Source organism: Ovis aries, chromosome 18 (assembly GCF_016772045.2).
Source record: "Ovis aries strain OAR_USU_Benz2616 breed Rambouillet chromosome 18, ARS-UI_Ramb_v3.0, whole genome shotgun sequence".
Taxonomy (NCBI): Eukaryota; Metazoa; Chordata; class Mammalia; order Artiodactyla; family Bovidae; genus Ovis; species Ovis aries.
The window spans coordinates 22,029,710-22,049,198 of NC_056071.1; the positions used below are offsets into that span (position 1 = coordinate 22,029,710).

The window sequence follows — 19,489 nt, forward strand, 5'->3', positions numbered from 1 at the left end:
TGAAAGTAGCTACTTATAGAAGTGGTCTGCCGTCGTTTATTTTCTGAGGCTGATTTATGAATATAACTTCATGTTTTAGATTTATTCCTTATCACTGCCATGTATGTTTGATATTTTAACACTTTTTCATTTTTTAAAAATATTTTTTATTTATTTGGCTGCACCAGGTCTTAGTTGCGGCATGTGGGATCTAGTGCCCTGATCAGGGATAGAACCCAGGCCCTCTGTGGTTAGCACATGTGGGAGTGCTTAGCCACTGGACCACCAGGGAAGTCCCCTCTAATACTTCCTCTGATAAGTCTTTTTATTGGGAAAGTTTTCCTACACTATTAAATGAGTATGATAAAATTCAAGTTTCATTTACTTTGATATATAAAGATATTTTGAGTGTATATAGGTACACATTCAAAATTTGTTATTAGTCTCCAAAATATTTTTTGCTTTTATTTATTGATTTTTCACATTTTTCTACTAAGTCACATGGTCATATCCTAACATTTTTATATGAAAATTGTGCCTTTGATTGATATAGAGAAGGCTTACTTCCTGTTTTTTTTTATATCATGCTTTCTTTTGAGACTTTATTATGCATGCTCAAAACCAATGCTATTTTTCACTTAATATATGTTATAATTTAATGGAAAACAATTTTTCAAAAGGAGGTTAGGCCCTTTCTATGATCCCTAAACAAAACATGGTTGACAAGAGCAGTTCAACTGCAGAGCCAAAATGCCCAAAGCAGCAGCAAGACAAGAATCTAATCACGCAGAACTTAGTTTGACTATTGGACTAATTGAGAATATACTCACCAGTAACAAAACTAAAGATTGGATGGTTTCTTTGGAGACCTTTGAGAGTGAGATGAAATATACATTCAGCTGGAAAGATCTCACAGTGAAATTAGGAAGCAGAGTGGCTCCTCAGGAAGCCTATCGGGAAACGTAGTCCATCTTGATTTTACTCTAACATCTGGGATTATTGTTCATCCTTTATTTTCTTAGGTATTTCCTTTAGGAACATTTATTATGGAAACATGGGGCAGTAGTGGGGATTTCAGTCATTTAGTAATTGAGTTCAGAATTCATTAGTTGATTCAGCAGTTACCAAGCACTCTACTTTCTTAGGTTCCAGTTTTTTTTAAGTGAATAGAACTCAGAAGCCAGTTTGGTAGGAAAAACAAGTGCATGTAATCCCACTATGATGGAGATAAACCCAGGATGCCTTGGAAACGCATCGGTGTGTGACACTTCATCCAGGTGGAGGTTGGGGCCGGAGGTGTAGGTAGGGTTTCCCCTTGATAGAGTTTAGAAAGATGGGGAGGAGTTAGGGGAGAAGAGGAAGAAGTCAGGAATGTGCCACACCAAATGAGTGACGTGGCCACAGCAAGAGACAGGGACTCTGAAGGAGTTCTGAGAGGTTGAGGCAGTTGGAGTCCAGGCTTTGAGCACTGCAGGAGCCTTGAATGCCGTACCCGAGAGTGCAGGCCTTACCGCGGGCAGCGTGGGGCCATTGAAGGGTTTCGCACACACTATCCATGGCTCGTATGATGCTTCATTCCTTTTGAAACTTAACATTCTGATGCTTTTGTGCTTCGGATTAATATGCTTTCCTCACCCCTCCCAGCTCCCACAATATAGTTTATCTGTTATATTCAGGTAGTGATGACGGAAGGAAGACAGAATTGACATTTTTGGTCTTGCTGTTCACAAGACTGTTTAAATGTAATAGATGTGAAATGAGCAGGAAGACATCTTGAAATGTTTTATGTTAGTTTTTTATGTATTTTCGTACATCCTGTAGAAATGTGTCATTCCGTGTATATTTTCAGGCGCTTGTGAAACTTTCGGGGTATGAATTCATTTTTAGTGGATGTATTCTCATTATTAATTATTACTGAAGTGCAGAGGAAATGATATCAGCAGATGTGCAGAGCTTTTATTCGCACTGAATACACTATTCATTTAGACAAAAAGATCATTTCTCAATTCAAATCGGAATATTCTAATTTAAGGCCTAAATCAGTTGTGTCATAATCTCTATGGAAACAAAGCTTTCTACTGTGTAGTAATTGCATAAGTAACTCATTTCCCCTTGTAGATACACAAATTGTCAATGCATATGCTTTTTCCATTTTCTCTCAAGAACTCTCTTAAAATAGAAGAGATTTTAGCCAATGACATTTGTTTATGTTTTATAAGGTTTAAAATATCTGTTCAAATTTCCTGCTTACATACATTCTTATAAAATTGTTAAAACTTAAATTCTTGATGAGCTCACTTTCTTTTCCTGGTTGGAATTCCGACACAGAGGACTGAATTATCCTTTCCAGTTCCTAGCGTATTAACATCATCCGCCTGTGCAAGACTCTCTGCAGTCGGGTTGTCTAGTTTTGCCTCGCTGATCTTCAGGCATTCTTTATATATTACGGGTATGCATCCTTTCTCAGTTATATCTTTTGCAAATACATTCTGTTACTTAACCTTTTCAGTCTCGGATAGGGTCTTTTGATGAACAACACTTCCTAATTAAAAAATCTAATTTACTAATCTTTTTCTTTATGGTTATTACTTTTAAAAAATAATTTTTAGTTATTGTTTATTTATTTGGTCTGTGCCAGATCTGTTGCTGTGGGGGCTTTTCTGTAGTTGCAGTGAGTGGCGGCTGCTGTCTAGTTGCGGTGCATGGGCTTCTCACTGTGGTAGCTTCTCTTGTGGAGCACAGGCTCTAGGCACATGGTCTTCAGCAGTTGAGGCACGTGGGCTCAGTAGTTGTGGCTCCCGGGCTCTAGAGCACAGGCTCAATAGTTGTGGTGCTTGGGCTTAGTTGCTCCACGACTTGTAGGATCTGACCTGTGTCTCTTGCATTGGCAGGCAGATTCTTTACCACTGAACCACCAGGGAAGCTTGGTTATTGCTTTTTGTGTTTAAAAATCCTTGTGTATTTCCCAAGGTTCCTCTCTTTTTTTGTTGTTTGGTTTGTCTTTGATTCTCCACTCCCTCCCTGCCTACCACAGGTGACCATTCTAATGTATTTACTGTATGTCATTTTGTTTTTATGTATTCTTAGAAAAATATGTTTTGTTATGTACTTAAGTATTGTAATTTACATAAATAATACTATATTCCAGATCTCATTCTGTTTTCTTTTTTCACTTAGCATATGCTTCTAAGATCTGCAGCATTGAACTTCCTGGTGGTCCAGTGGTTGGGACTCTGCTTCCACGGCAGGGGGAATGGGTTCAATCCCTGGCTGGGGAACTAAGATCCTGGTGCAGCAAAATGAAAAAGGGTCTATCATATTACTGTCCCCCAGTTAGATATATCCACATCGCTTGTAACTCCTTGCCACTGTATAACCCTGGACAAACATCTTTGCACATGTCCCCTAAAGATCTTTGTGAACAGACCCAAAATTCTCACCTCTGGAATGTAGGGTATGCATAGGCAGTTTTGGCTTAACCTTAATAGTTGGTTCCTGAACATCACATGCTCTAAGTAAAAGTATCAAGTAGTAGTCATTTCTTACTATTTTGAATGGGAAAGATTACAATTCATTATAAGTGAACTCAAAATGCTGAATGTATTTCCTAAAGCATAGCTGAAACCGACTAAACTACCACACATAAATAACAGTCTAGCATATTGAAGTGTAAAATGCTTAAAATAACACCTTCAAATCACCAGTGGTTATTAACCAGTGGTTGCTTTGAAGGCACTAATAAGGACTGTTTGCCTGCTTCATGCAGCCCCGTCACCTGTCAGAGGAAGCAGAGAGTGGGCCCAGGGAAAATGGTTCTGGGTTGGCCTCTCTGCAGCATTTCAGAGGTGCACATCCCCTTAGACACTTCCTACTTTCCAAAATGCTTATGCAGTTATGGCTACTGTCATCTAACAAGTATATTTGGATTATAATTTGAGACTTCCTGCTTCTAGGGGCTTCCCTGGTGGCTCAGACAGTAAAGCGTCTGCCTGCAATGCGGGAGACCCAGGTTTGATTCCTGGGTCGGGAAGATCCCCTGGAGAAGGAAATGGCAGTCCACTCAGCACTCTTGCCTGGAAAATCCCATGGATGGAGGAGCCTGATAGGCTACAGTCCATGGGGTCGCAGAGTCGGACACAACTGAGCGACTTCACTTTCACTTTCTTTTTGAGACTTTCTGCACGTAATTTTATTCAAAATGTATTGGACTTCTGGTTTCCAGTTCTGTACATAAGGTGTTTGGAAATCAACACTCTGACCTAACAGCTAAAGCTGTGTGTTAATCACTCAGTCGTGTCCAACTCTTTGCAATCCCTAGCTTGCCAGGCCCCTCTGTCCATGGAATTCCCCAGGCAAGAACACTGGAGTGGATTGCCATTCCCTTCTTCAGGGGATCTTCCTGACCAGGGATCAAACCTGGGTCTCCTGCATTGCAGGCAGATTCTTTACCATCTGAGCCACCCAGGGAAGCTTTTAATGAGTAAAGCTGAACAGAGGCACTACATATGATGGAGAGATCAACTCTCCTAGAAGACATAACAGTTCTTAATATATATGCTCCCAGCAACAGAGCATCAGACTGCATCAGACAAAAACCAGTGGAACTGCAAGGAGAGATAGTAGATTAACATAGTAGGGAACTTCAGCACCAATCTTTTAGAAATGGACAAATCTAGCAGGCAAAAATCTATGTAAGGACATAGTTGAACTCAACAGTGTGTGCTCAGTCATGTCCAGCTCTTTGCGACTCTATGAACTACATGTAGCCTGCCAGCCTCCTCTGTCCATGGAATTCTTCCAGGCAAGAATTCTGGAGTGGGTTGCCATTTCCTTCTCCAGGGGATCTTCCTGACCCAGGGATTGAACCTGTGTCTCTTTCATTAACAGGCAGATTCTTTACCGCTGTGCCACTTGAGAAGCCCTGAACTCAATAGGACCGTCAGTCAACTGGATAAAATTGACATCTATTGACTACTTCATCCAGCAGTATCAGAATACACGTTTTTCTTAAGCTCAGATGGAACACTTATTAGGACCACATTCTGGGCCACAGCATCTTAACAGATTTAGAAGACTAGAAATCAAACAATGTCTGGCCTCCAACCATGGTGGGATTAAACTAGAAATGAAGAACATAAAGGTAGCTGGAAAATCCCCAAATAATCAGAGATTAAATAATATACTTCTAAGTAATACACGGGTCAAACAAGAAATTTCAAGATAAATTTTCAAATATTTTGAGCTGAATGAGAATGATAACGTAGTTTATCAAAATCTGTGGGCTGCAGCAAAAGCAGTGCATGGAGAAAAATTTGTGGCATTGAATGCACATGTTGGAAAAGAAGAAAGATCTAAAATCAGTAATCTAAACTTAGAGGAAAAGAAGAGCAAATTAAATCCAAAGTAAGCCAAAGAAAAACAATAAGAATTAGTATATTCTTTGCAGCAGAGAATGGAGAAGCTCTTTACAGTCAGCAAAAACAAGACCTGGAGCTGACTGTGGCTCAGATCATCAGCTCCTTATTGTAAAATACAGGCTTAAATTAAAGAAAGTAGGGAAAACCACTAGACCATTCAGGTATGACCTAAATGAAATCCCTAATGATTATACAGTGGAGGTGACAAATAGATTCAAGTGATGAGATATGGTAGACAGAGTGCCTGAAGAACTATAAGCGGAGGTTTGTAACATTGTACAGGAAGTGGTGACCAAAACCATCCCCGAGAAAAAGAAATACAAGAAGGCAAAGTGGTTGTCTGAGGAAGCCCTACAAATAGGTGAGGAAAGAAGAGAAGCTAAAGGCAAAAGAGAAAGGGAAAGATACACCCAGCTGAATGCAGAGTTCCAGAGAATAGCAGGGAGAGATGAGAAAGCCTTCTTAAGTGAACAGTGCAGTGACAGAGAGGAAAGCAAGAGAGTGGGAAAGACTAGAGATCCCTTCAAGAAAATTGGCGATAGCCAGGGAACATTTCACACAAAGATGGGCACAATAAAGGACAGAAATGGCAAGGACCTATCAGAGGCAGAAGATATTAAGAGTTGGCAAGAATGCACAGAAGAACTATAGAAGAAAGGTCTTAATGACCCGGATAACCACGATGGTGTGGTCACTCACCTAGAGCCAGACATCCTGGAATGTGAAGTCAAGCGGGCCTTAGGAAGCGTTACTACGAACAAGGCTAGTGGAGGTGATGGAATTCCAGTTGAGCTATTTCAAATCCTAAAAGATGATGCTGTGAAAATGCTGCATTCAATATGCTAGCAAATTGAAGAACTCAGTAGAAACCACAGGACTGGAAGAGCCCAGTCTGGGATGAAAATCCCAGTCTCAAATAAAGGCAATGCCAGAGAATGTTCAAAATTGCACTCATTCCACATGCTAGCAAGGTAATGATCAAAATCCTTTAATCTAGGCTTCAACAGTATGTGAACTGAGAACTTCGAGATGTACAAGCTGGGTTTAGAAAGGTGGAGGAACCAGAGATCAAATTGCCAACATACATTGAATCGTAGAAAAAGCAAGGGAATTCCAAAAATATATCTACTTTTGCTTCATCCACCATGCTGAAGCCTTTGACTATGTGGATCACAACAAACTGTGTAAAATTCTTAAAGAGATGGGAATACCAGACTACCTTACCTACCTCCTGAGAAACCTGTATGCAGGTCAAGAGCAACAGTTAGAACCGGACATAGAACAATGGGCTGGTTCCAAATTGGGAAAGGGGTACATCGAGGCTGTATATTGTCACTCTGCTTATTTAACTTATATGCAGAGTACATCATGCTAAATGCCAGGCTGGAAGACTCACAAGCTAGAATCAAGATTGCTGGGAGAAATATCAACAACCTCAGATATGCAGATGATACTACTCTAATGGCAGAAAGCAAAGAGAAACTGAAGAGCCTCTTGATGAGGGTGAAAGAGGAGAGTGAAAAAGCTGCCTTAAAACTCAACATTCAGAAAACTAAGATCATGGCATCCGGTCCCATCACTTCACGGCAAATGAATGGGGAAATAGTGACACATTTTATTTTCTGGGGCTCCAAAATCACTGCGGATGGTGACTGCAGCCATGGAATTAAAAGCAACTTGCTCTTTGGAAGAAAATCTGTGACAAACTTCGACAGCATAGTATAAAGCAGAGCTATCACTTTGCTGACAAAGGTCCCTATGGTCAAAGCTTTGGTTTTTCCAGGAGTCATGTACAGGTGTGAGAGCTGGACCATAAAGAAAGCTGAGTGCTGAAGAATTGGTGGCTGGAGAAGACTCTTGAGAGTCCCTTGGACAGCAAGATCAAACCAGTTAATCCTAAAGGAAATCAGTCCTGAATATTCATTGGAAAGATTGATATTGAAGCTGAAGCTCCAGTAGTTTGATGCAATACCTTACGTGGTCAATACAATACCTGATGCGAAGAGCTGACTCGTTGGAAAAAACCCTGATGCTGGGAAAGACTGAGGGCAAGAGGGAAAGAGGGCAACAGAGGATAAGATGGTTGGATAGCATCACTGACTCAATGGACATGAATTTGAGCAAACCCCAGGAGATAGTGATGGACAGGGAAGCCTGGTGTACAGCAGTTCATGGGGTTACAAAGAGTCGGACACAACTGAGCACCTGAACGACAAGAACTGAAATCCCAGTGAAACTGAAAACAAGACATCAATAGAGAAAATCCTTGAAACCAAAAGCTGGTTCTTTGAAAAGATCAGTAAAATGTATTAGTCTCTGTATAAGGCTAACTACAAAAGAGAAAAGATACAAATTACTAATTTCAGAAATGAAAGAGGAGACTTCACTACAGATCTCATGGAAATTGAAAGGATAGTAAAAGAATACTTTCACAGCTCTGTGTCCGCACTTAGATTACCTGGATGACATGGACCAGTTCCTTGAGAAGACAGTATCTGCCAAAGCTCACATGAAAAGAAATAGATCTGAATAGACCTATCTACTGAAGAAATTGGGTCCGTAACCTTCCAAAACAGAAAGCCCCAGCCCATATCGTTTTATTGGTGAATTCTACCAAACATTTAAAAAATTTGCATTTTATATTATAGTTAATTAAGAATTTTTTTTAGGTGTACAGCAAACTTATTAATTTATACATATACATAAATATGTATCTATTCTTTTTCAAATTCTTTTCCCATTTAGGTTATGACAGAATATTGACCAGAGTTCTCTGTGCCATTCCATAGTTCCTTTATCTGTTTTAAATATAGCAGTGTGTACATTTCAGTCTCAAACTCCCAGTCTGTCTTTCCTCTTCCCCCTTCCTCCCTGGTAACCATACGTTTTTTCTGTAAATCTGTCAGTCTGTTTTGTAAATAAGTTTATTTTTATTTTTTTTTAGATTCTGCATGTAAGCAATATCATATGATATTTGTCTTTCTCTGTCTGACTGACGTAGTATGATAATTTCCTGGTCCATCTGTGTTCCATCTGTGTTGCTACAAATGGCATTATTTTCATTCTTTTTCCAATGGCTGAGTAATATTATGTTGTATGTATGTACCACATCTTTATCCATTCATCCGTCAGTGGACATTTAGGTTGCCTCTGTGTCTTGGCATTTTTCTCTGGATATATGCCCGCGAGTGGGATTGTTGGATTAGTATGGTAGCTCTATTTTTACTTTTTAAAGATACCTCCATACTATTCTGCATAGAGAGTGTACCAATTTATATTTCCGCTAACATTCTAGGAGGGTTCCCTTTTCTCCACACCTTCTCCAGCGTGTATTGTTTGTGGATTTTTTGATGGTGGCCATTCTGACTGGTGTGAGCTGCTATTTCATTGTAGTTTTGATTTGCATTTCTCTAATAATTAGTGATATTGAGTATATTTTCATGTGCCTCTTGCCCATCTGTCTTCTTTGGATATGGCTATTCAGGTCTTCTGTCCATTTTTTAATTTTATTTTTTTTTTAATATTAAGCCCCATGACCTGTTTGTAAATTTTGGAGACTAATCCCATGTTGGTTGTACTGTTTGCCAGTATTTTCTCCCATTCTGTGGATTGTCTTTTTATTTTTTTTATGCTTTCCTTTACTGTGTGAAAGTTTTTGAGTTTAATTAGGTCCCATTTGTTTTTATTTCCATTACTCTAAGAGATGGATTGAAAAAAGATATTGCTGCCATTTATGTCAGAGAGTGTCTGATGTCCAAATTATATAAAGAAGTCTTAAAAACTCAATAATTGAAAGTGAACAATCTGGGTGACATGTATACACTACTCTATATAGAACAGCTACCTAATGAGAACCTGCTGCATACCACAAGGAGCTCTCCTCAGTGCTGTGTGGTGACCTAAATGGGGAGGAAATCCAAGGAAGAGGGGAGATAAGTCTATACAACTGACTCACTTGGCTCTACAGCAAGACCTAACACAGCATTGTGAAATAACTATACTCCAATTAAAAAGAAAGAAAATGAATAATCTGGTTAAAAAATGAGCCAAAGACCTTAACAGACACCTCCCCAAAGATATTCAGATAGCAGATAAGCATATGAAAAGATGCACCCCGTCACGTGTCAGGGGAAACGTAGACTACAGCAACAGCAAGATGCGGTTCCACACCTATTTAAATGGCCAAAATCTGGAGCAGTGACAACACCAAATGCTGACAAGGATGTGGTGCAACGGGCCGGGGTGGGGTGGGAAATGTCAACAGTGCTGGAGGGAATGTAGAATGGCAGCCACTTAGAAAACTAAACAGACTGCTCTCGTAGATCTAGCGTTTGCTCTCCTTGTATTTACCCAAAGGAGTTGAAAACTTACACTGCGCTAACACCTGCACAAGGATGTTTTTAGCAGCTTTATTCATAATTGTCAAAACTTAGAAGCAACTAAGACGTCCTTGAATAGGTGAAAGAGTAAATTGTGGTACATCCAGACAGTGGAATATTAGTTAGTACTGAAAAGAAATGAGTTATCAAGCCACAAAAAAGTCACGGAAGAGCCTTAAATACATATTACTAAGTCAGAGAAGCCAGTCTGGAAAAGCTGCATACTTGTGTGATTCCAGCTGCTGGGTAGTCTAGAAAAGGCGAAGGACTACTGAGCCTGTGCTCTGAAGCCCGCGTGCCTAGAGCCTGTGCTCTGCAGGAGGAACCACAGTGATGAGAAGCCTGCGGACCACAGCTAGAGAGGAGCCCCCGCTCAACTAGAGAAAAGCCCGAGCGGCAATGAAGACCCCGCACAGCCAAAAATAAGTAAAACTATTAAATATGTATATATATATATATTTAGTTTGGAGGCTGTAAATATGCATTTTAAAAATGCAAATAACAGACAACTTCTCGTCAAGATTTTACCTTAAAACCATTAGGAGGAAGCAGCCCTGGGAGAAGACAGCCTCCCCGGGGAGCCTCTCGCCTGGGCTCTTTGCTGCTGTGAGCACTGAAGGGGGAGGCAGGGATTTTCCATGACTTAGGCCCAAGGCTCTAGCTGTTCTCCCCTCAACCCCCATGCTGAACCCCCATTCTGGATCCAAGGCTTTCATCTACCCCACGAGTTGCTCATCTCTGTTGATAGTGTTACTTTCTTCATTTTTTAATATATACCTCCCTCTTTCCCCAGTGGTTTCTCTTTTGAAACTCAGAGTTCAGTTTTCTAAACCAAAAATGACTTCTTCCTGAATTTTTCTGAGCTGGTTATTTGACATTTGGAATTAGGCATAATTAGTAGTGAAAAATGTTCCAAAATAAAGTTTTAAAGAAACCAGTATTATTTGTTAAACAAAACCATGTAGGCCCATTACTAAGACTCTCTGGATAGCCCTCATAAAAGAGGACTGGGAGATGGTTTCAACAGTAGACCCTCAGGTTGAGAACTGCTGCGTTCAGGGCGTCTGGTGATTTAACACAAGAAGGAGGCGGGGATGAGCAGTGTTAACTCTGTGTCTATTTCAAATAGCTTTCAGTTTGGAAGCCCGCTTTCTGCCAACACCTGTGTATTTGGCTTCCACACCTAGCAAGGATTTCGTCCTTGCTCTGGACGCAGACGAGGGGCACTGTGAATGTGTATGCAGCCACTTTCACTAGTGATAATGGTTCTATGCCAGCACCGCACAGAGAGCTGAAAATCTGTTACTCATTTCTGCTTCACTGCTGCTGCTGCTGCTAAGTCGCCTCAGTCATGTCCGACTCTGTGCAACCCCATAGACGGCAGCCTACCAGGCTTCCCCGTCCCCACTGTTTTTTCCAGGCGAGACTTAGCAAAATGAAGAAACTTGCCTAAAGTTACCGTTTTTTGAGGGGAGAGAGGTCAGAGTTCAAACCCCTATCTCTTCCACCTCAGGAATACTGGTGAAGGGAAGCTTGGGTGATAGTGGAGAATTCATTTTGTTGTGTGTGTGTAACCCACTTCAGATAGCATTGAGGTTTATGAAGCTAACCTGATGAAACCTGGGCTGGTGTTTGCTTCAGGATGGCTGGTGTGGTCAGCTAGCGGGCAGGCAGCTGTCGGGCCTTCTGAACAAGGTGGACTGCTGTCTGAGTGTGCAGGGTGTGCGATAAACATGACCTGTTCATGAAAACATGCCTGAAATAGACTTGTCCCAGACAGAGGCAAGATGCTAACTTATTAATCTTTGGTCAGGAATGTTCCTCTTGTCTGCACGTCATCCATGCCTTCTGGATTCAGGTTTTCTCTGGGAGGGAGCTGAGTCAATAACACTGAGTTCTCAGCGTCTCTCTTCTCACTCCCTGGCAGCCTGTATACCCTTCTTCTCATTCTGACCAGTTCATACAAGTGGTCATTCTCCTCTTTTAGGAGGATCTAGGGGAGAAGTGGGCTTCCCTGATGACTCAGCAGGTAAAGAATCTGCCTGCAGTGAAGGAGACACGGGAGAGTTAGAAAGATTCCCTGGAGAAGGAAATGGCAACCCACTCCTATATTCTTGCCTGAAAAATCCCATGGACAGAGGAGCCTGACAAGCTACAGTCTAGAGGGTTGCAAAGAGTTGGACACAACTGAGCAACTAAGCAGGCATGCATGGGTGAGAAGTAGACTCTTGTCTGGCCTCCGTGATATTACATCTCAGATTTCTGCTGTTGGATTTGAGGGATTCTTAAATTTCAGTGACACAGTTAAAGAGAAGCACATGGGTTGGGTTATCCTTCAGTTGGCTAGGCTCATTTTTTTTCTGGGTTGGTTCCTTCTGTTTTCACCTTCAAAGGTAGTCAGTCCTCTTCGAGGGTTTCAAGAAAACCTTTATTTGTCCCCTGTACCAACTACATTAATATTTAAGAAATGGGTTCTATTTTGTACAGTATTTAAAGGTATCATGATGTTCATGGTTCTTATTAGCGATTACCTGAGTGCTCTGCAAGAAATAGCTGTTTGGGAAAATATAGTTTTAAAAATGCCTCTGTGTGTGTGTGTGTGTGTGTGTTAGTAAAAGTATACTTTCATAGCAAAAACTTCTTGGAAAACCTTTTCTGTAGATATTTAGAATTTACTGCACATTACTCACTGTCAGGAATTGTGTTAAACTCTTTAATAGCTCATTAATCCAGACACCATTTTTTGCCCAACACTATGGGGTTTGGGGAAAAAAGAGCCTGAACAGTTAGTTTCACTGTAGCCTGTGACTTGATTTTGGAATCCAATTGAGGTAACACATAAAAGGCTTCTTGTAAATATGTGCTGTGTAAATTGACTGGAGGGCAAATTAAGAGTAGGTAAGCGGAGAGAGGAGACTATAGGACATTGAAAGTGGATATTGGGTTTCCCAGGTGGCGGTAAAGAACCCGCCTGCCAATGAAGGAGACAAAAGAGATTCGAGTTTGATCCCTGGGTGGGAAAGATCCCTGGGGGAGGAAATGGCAACCCACTCTGGTGCTCTTGCCTGGAGAATCCCATGGACAGAAGAGCCTGGTGGGCTACAGTCCAGGGGGTCGCAAACAGTCGGATATGACTGAAGCAACCTAGTATGCACGCATGGGATGTTTAGATTGCCCTCAGACAAGGACCAGAGGAAGAAGCTAGGAGGGAGCTTTGCCTCAAGGTAGCTCTTGGTGCCATCTTGTGGGTGGATCTGGAAAAGACCAAGCTTCTCCAGGATGCCCTCCCCAGATTTCTACACAACACTGATACAAAACTTCTAGTCAGATATGACAGCTGTGATCTGGGAGTCAGTGGATTTGGTTGTATTCTGTTCATCAACAAGTCCTGATCAGTCCATCTCCAAAACATATTCCAGATTCAACTACCCATCTCCATGGCAACTACCAGGCCAAGCAAGCATCTTCTCTTACCTATCTGGACTACTACTCAGCTTTATTCCTGCCTCCCCTCTCATCCTCTCATTGACTCTTCTCCACTGGTAGCCGAAGGGATCTTTTTAGAAAACAAGAATCGGATCATGTCATTCCCTTGGGTAAAACTCTCTGGTGGGCTTTTCATGAAATTTAGAATAAAACCCCAGTTTCTTGTCCCGGCTTAGAAAGCTCTGCATCTTACACCTCCTGCCTGGCCTTAAGCTCATCTCCCTCTCTCCCCCTCTTTCCTCAGATGTCCCCCTGGTCCCACCCCCAAGTCCTGTGCTCTGCCTGGTGCCCCTCGTCCATTCCCGGCATGGCTGACTCCTCGTCCAAATCTCGCCTTCCACAGTGCCACCCTGTGCCACCTCAGAGAGACTTCCTTGACTCTGATTCCAAACAGCAGCCCATTTTCTCTCCATCAGATCCCTCCCTGCTGTGTAGAGATGTTATCTGGTGTCTGTTGAATGCCCAGTGTCTGGGAAACCGTTCGATACCTTGTGGGTGCTTAACAAAGGTTTGTGGAGTGGACGGATGCTGCTTTCCAGGTTCTTGTCTTGTTTCAGTTAGATACAGATTAGGGTCAGGTGTCTTTCCCAGTAGATCATGAAAAGACCATGAGAATTAAGCTCCCAAGAATTGGACCCAGTTGCCACCATTGCCTGTTACCAGCGCTTTAACCATACTGCTCTAAGCTTCAGTTTGGTGGTGGTGGTAGTTCAGTCGTGTCTAACTCTTTGCTACCCCATGGACTGTAGCCCGCCAGGCTCCTCTGTCCATGGGATTTCCCAGGCAAGAATGCTGGAATGGGTTGCCATTTCCTCCTCCAGAGAAGCTTTAGTTTGGTCATCAATAAAATGGAGTTAATGAGTTTATCTTACTCACAGGGTAGGGACATTCCCTGGTGGCTCAGAGGTTAAAGAGTCTGCCTCCAATGCGGGAGACCCAGGTTCAATCCCTGGGTCAGGAAGACCTCCTGGAGAAGGAAATGGTAGACCACTCCAGTATTCTTTCCTGGAGAATCCCATGGATGGAGAAGACTGGTAGGCTGCAGTTCACGGGGTCTCAAAGAGTCAGACACAACTGAGTGACTTTCGCTTTCAGACACCTTCTTTCTCTTTTAACCTGCACCGCATTGTCATCATTTACGTATTCCCCTGCTGCCACTCACGGACAGCGTGGGCATTTGGTCTTTGCACTCCTAGTACCTGGCTCTGTGCATGGCTTGTGGTCCACAGATGTCTGAACTAATTTTGACTCTTGCACCTAAGAACACACCTGGCTCTTTCCCAGGCTGTGCCCCTTTGATGAAGTTACCACTCTGCCGGGAGAGGCAGACAAGACAGCCACTGGCTGCACAGGCAAGCCTGGAGGGCACGGACAGTTGGGCTGAAGACAAAAATCTGATTTACATCTTTACTGTAGTTCCTGGGTCTGTAAACAATTAATAAAAATGGATCCCAGCATAACTTTCTGATTCTAATAAGGGGTTGTAGGAAAAAGATAGATCACATGATTCTTCCGTGGTTCCTCGTGTTCAGGCTTTTCTGAAGATTCCTCCCTTTCTTTGTGTTCCTTTAATAAGTGAAAATACTCTGAAACCTGGAAGTGCTGTTATATACCCGTGTTATGTATAAGCTTGTATGAGTATGATTTTTAGATAAATGATTGGTTAAAAAAGATTAGCTGTTGAGTAAACATTGATTCAGAAATATTTTTTGACTGCCTGCCATGTGCCAAGGACTGTTTTGGGTATTGGAAATTTAGCAATGAATAAGGCAGATAAATATTGACCCTCTTTCAATAAGAAGATAACAAAATATGTAGTGTGGGAAATGGGAACTAAAGCTACAGGGGGGAAAAAAAAGCAGGCAAGGGACAGGACAGGGAGGGTCAGGGGAGTAGAATATTTAGACAGGATGGAATTATATATCTCTTTCCTGTCCTCCCCCACTGTGATCAAGATTCATAACGTGGTAACTTTGCCCTGCAGGGTCATGATGTTAGGTCAGTTAGGCAAACAAAAGAACCACTGAAAGGTGGTTCATCAAGGTGTCTAATAATAATTTATTTTAGACTTCCATGAGCCATATTAACAAAAAATTAAACTATTAAAGTACAAACATCATCCTAATCTAATATCCCAATTTAACAATAAATTTTAACAAACATATAAATATTAAAAAACCTGAAAGACTAACTCAGCCCCTTGTGTAATTACTAATATAAGCCCACAAATATGCTGTTGTTTTTATATTACCTAAAAGTATCAGTTGCTTTCAAAGCTGATAGCTGTGTTATTAAAATTGAAAATGACTATTCCCTTCTAAAATTAATGTGAAAAATAAAAAATTATTAAGAGGGCTGTGGTCTGAAGTATTAGGTCAGTTTGATTCTGATTTTGATACACAAAGAAAGAATGGACCCACCAATTCTAGTCATTCCGATCCCCTAATCCAGAGCTCTTGGGAAGTTGTTTACTCTCTGAGGACCGGCTGCTGACGTCTGCTCGCTGAGTAATGTCATCAGATTTCCTGGTGGTGGTTATTTTGGGGGGGCAATGGTAAGTAGCTGTCTGGCCCTGCCGGGACACCGCTCAACAGAGGTCCTGAGAGCCGGACATACCCCGTAGACAGGATGTAAGGTTAGAATGCAGTCAAGTTAAGTAAATACAGTCAGTGTTCATGACAAAATAGAATTGCTGAGACATTAATGTTTGAAATGACACTGCTAAAATTATATTGAAGTGGAATCTAAGATCTTTAAAGACAATCTGGAGCTTCTTTTCTTTCTTAGAATTAATGCAATGGTGAGTTATTTTTATAAGTTGAGATCATAAAGGGACATTGTCCTTTGTAAAAGTTCCTTCATCCACTTTTGGTGAGGACCATGTCCTCAGAATTGTTTTCCCAGGAGGAGTGGGACTTTTGCCCCTTAGCTGCCCATATTTTTATCTTGTCCTTCAGGTTGTGACCAACACTATATACAAATATATATGTATTTTTTTAAATCAAGCTAGTCATTAGCATTTTAAAGTTTTACTAATTATTGCCTTTAACTTATTGTTCTCTCCCCCATTTCCTAAAAGTTTAAACTGTTGATTTTCTCAAATTTAGTGAACTGGAAGCTTAGTATATTTACTTAATTCTTGTTTCATGACAGAAAGATCTAAGACTAAGTTTTGCCTCTGAGTAAAATTTTCTAGTATCCTGTAGGCCTTGTTACATTATATTCATGTTTTTATTATTTTCCAAGTAATCTATAGGTAGAGTTTGCATTCCCCTCTCTGATCCAGCACTTACATGAGTAAATATTTTCTAAATTTCCAGAGAGGGGCTGTTTCTTATGTTTTTATTTTTGGTTTGATTGCTTTATGGTTGGAAACAAAGACTGTGCAAGTTTTGTTTTTAGGAATATATTTTAAGGTTTTCTTTGTGACCTGGTACATATTTTTATGCTATTCATAAGTACTTTTTCTTCCCCTTTCAGACTTTATTTTTTTATCTCCTTGATCCTTCACAGCAAATGTCATGAGCATCCTTTGTAAGAGGCTGCAGCCCGTGGTTCACATAGAGGACCCAAATGTTGCAGCTGCTTTATCCTGGGCGGTGGCACAGCCCTCCTGTTGACTGTTTTCTCTTTTCTTTCATGAAATTCCACCTCTCAACACTGTAGAAAATTAGCAAAATGAATTTTCCTTCTTTTTCCTGTCATTTTCTTCCTTCTTCCTCAGTGGCTTCACTGTCTTCTTCAAGCAGTAGGCTTCTGTCATTTCTTGTTCTTTGATTTAATTCACTTCCTAATAAAAAAACAACAAAAACTTCATTGTTCTTGGTGCCTCTTGCCTTCCTTCCTAATGCATTGTGAGAGCGACTGTACAGAGTGCCTCTCTGTCTCGAGACTCTCTTGGGGCCTCCTGGGTCATCATCTCTCAGAAATTCTGGCTTCAGCATCCATCTGGGGCTGCCCAGCTCCGGAGGAGAGACGGTGCCATGGGATGTCCGTGCTCACCCTTCCTTTACACTGCAGAGATCCGTCCTCAGTCTCGAGTCTAGAGGAGCAGCGACCCTCGTCCTTACACCTTCTGAGGGATGAGGTTCCTACAAAGCAAGGAAACTGAGCCTTCGTCCCATAATTAGTAGATATCAGCTTCTCACAGTTAGAAGTAGACACGGATGTCCTCCGTCACTCCACAGGTTTTGTTCCATGGATTTACTGTAGGATGGGGAGAAATGGGGCCTGGGCAGGCAGGTAGGAAGTATCTTGTGAGAAGGTTTCCAGATCTCATTCTGCTGCTGCTGTGGGTTTCGTTTGAAATCGCACCATCACCCAGAGGCCTCCAGTAGTGTAGGAGTCCTGCCAACACACACACTGTTTCTGGAGAAACTGCAAAAATGTGTCTCTTCTTCCGGGTAGCAGCCCAGGGCCGGGGCTCATGGCCTGGGGCTGGGTTTCAGCCTCCACCCCCCCTCCCTTGTGCTCCTTTTGTAGCGCACAGACTTCCCAGCCCTTCCAGTGGCCCTGGGCTTGCAGCACAATTTATAGAACTAAACAGACTGGTTGGCGCAGTCCCAGCTACTGTGTGGCCTTAAACGAAGTGCTTGGAACCTCCAATTCCCAGTGTGAACTCCCAACGTGTTGCAGAGATGCACTGAGATATAACTATGTTCAGCCCTTAGTGCAGCGCCCGGGTATACTGCGCTCTCCATTGGCACTGTGATTCTTATTACTTGCTGGGGTTTGGTTATGGCATTGCATTTTAAAAAATTATTAACTTATTTATTTATTTGGCTGTGCTGTGCCTAAGTTGCAGCACATGGGATCTTTTTTATGTTTGCGGCACGCGAATTCTTAGTTGCGGCATGTGGAATCTGGTTCTCTGACCAGGGATCGAACCTGGGCCCCCTGCATTGGCCACGTGGAGTCTTAGCCACCAGACCACTGGAGAAGTCCCCAATGATACTGTATTTATCTTTGTGTGTTGGTTTTAAGTTCTCAAGTAGATAAGCTTTCTTTTCTTTCCTCTGTGTGGCTTGTGGGATCATAGTTCCCCACCAGAGATTGAACCCGGGCTCCAGCAGTGAGAGTGAGGAATCCTAACCACTGGACCGCCAGGGAATTTCCAATAAGCATTTATTGATAACCATTGTGTATAGAGAAGGTGTCTTTGGCTCTAATGTCCTGTGGTTCTGCTTACTGGATTTCATTATTTTTGTGCCATTTTAGATGTAAGGGTTCCTTGTCCGTCAGGGGAAAGACGGGAGTAGACATGGTAAGGACCCAGCGTTCATTCAGTGTCTAATCTGTGGGGTTCTTTATATTGTATGCCTCCTGATCTCTGTAACAAGTGAGGAATTGAGGCTGAGGGTGGGCAGCTCACTTAGAGTCACACACAGCTAGAAAAAGAGAAGCCGAGAGCAGACACATTTTGTTTGTCCTTCTCCACCTTTCCTGGGTTTATAAGGAGAAACCTGGGTTCTCTCCATCTAATAAGTATTTATGTAATTTTTCTCTAGAGTAGAAATTTCACTTTCATCGGTGGCACTGATTAGAGAGAGCAACATTTAAGGAAGTTTATTTTTTTTTTCTTTTTAATTTTAAGCAGATCTTTTTCTTTCAGGTAGCAGTAGCTGATGTGCAATTTGGCCCCATGAGATTTCATCCAGATCAACTCCAGGTAATAATACACAGTGCTATAATCCTCACCTTAATTGTCTCTAAAAATGGGGCGGTAAAGGATATACACTGAAAGTAATCTTCTCTTTTAGATAAAATATTAGATCCATGTTAAATTCCCTGAACTTGATAGCAGTACTACAGTTATATCAGGGAATATTTTTTTCTTAGAAATATAGATGAATTTATTCTGTATTTATTCTGTATGAATCATCTGTATTTACAGATGAGGAAATGTCTGCAACCTACTTTAAAAATTAAAAGGTTCAGCAAAATAATAATAATTGTGTGTGTGTGTGTGGAGAGAGAGAGAGCAAAGGTGTAAAAATGTTACCAACTCATGAAATTAGAAGAGGGGCATTCATTGTCATTCATAACTTCCTGTAGGTTTGAAATTTTCTAAAATAGAGTAAAAGCGTAGTCTGTGCAAGGGTACTGAATCAGCTCCAGCAGAGAGAAACTATCTGCAAATTTTCTAGTCCAAAATCTTAAAGAAAATAACCAACTGAAATTAAGCTCCAGAATGACCAGATGCCCCAGGTACACACACTGTTAGAATTT

The 19,489-nt window shown here is 41.5% G+C and overlaps 1 protein-coding gene across 6 annotated transcripts in view; it reads left to right on the top strand.

Moving 5' to 3' along the window:
• PDE8A (phosphodiesterase 8A) overlaps positions 1–19,489 on the top strand; it is a 148,572-nt gene that overhangs the window by 55,908 nt on the left and 73,175 nt on the right. For all 6 annotated transcript variants that reach the window (XM_012098500.3, XM_060401660.1, XM_015101907.3 and 3 more), the window contains exon 2: positions 18,873–18,929. In XM_012098500.3, coding sequence (XP_011953890.2) covers positions 18,873–18,929 — 57 coding nt within the window. The remainder of the gene's footprint in view (positions 1–18,872; positions 18,930–19,489) is intronic.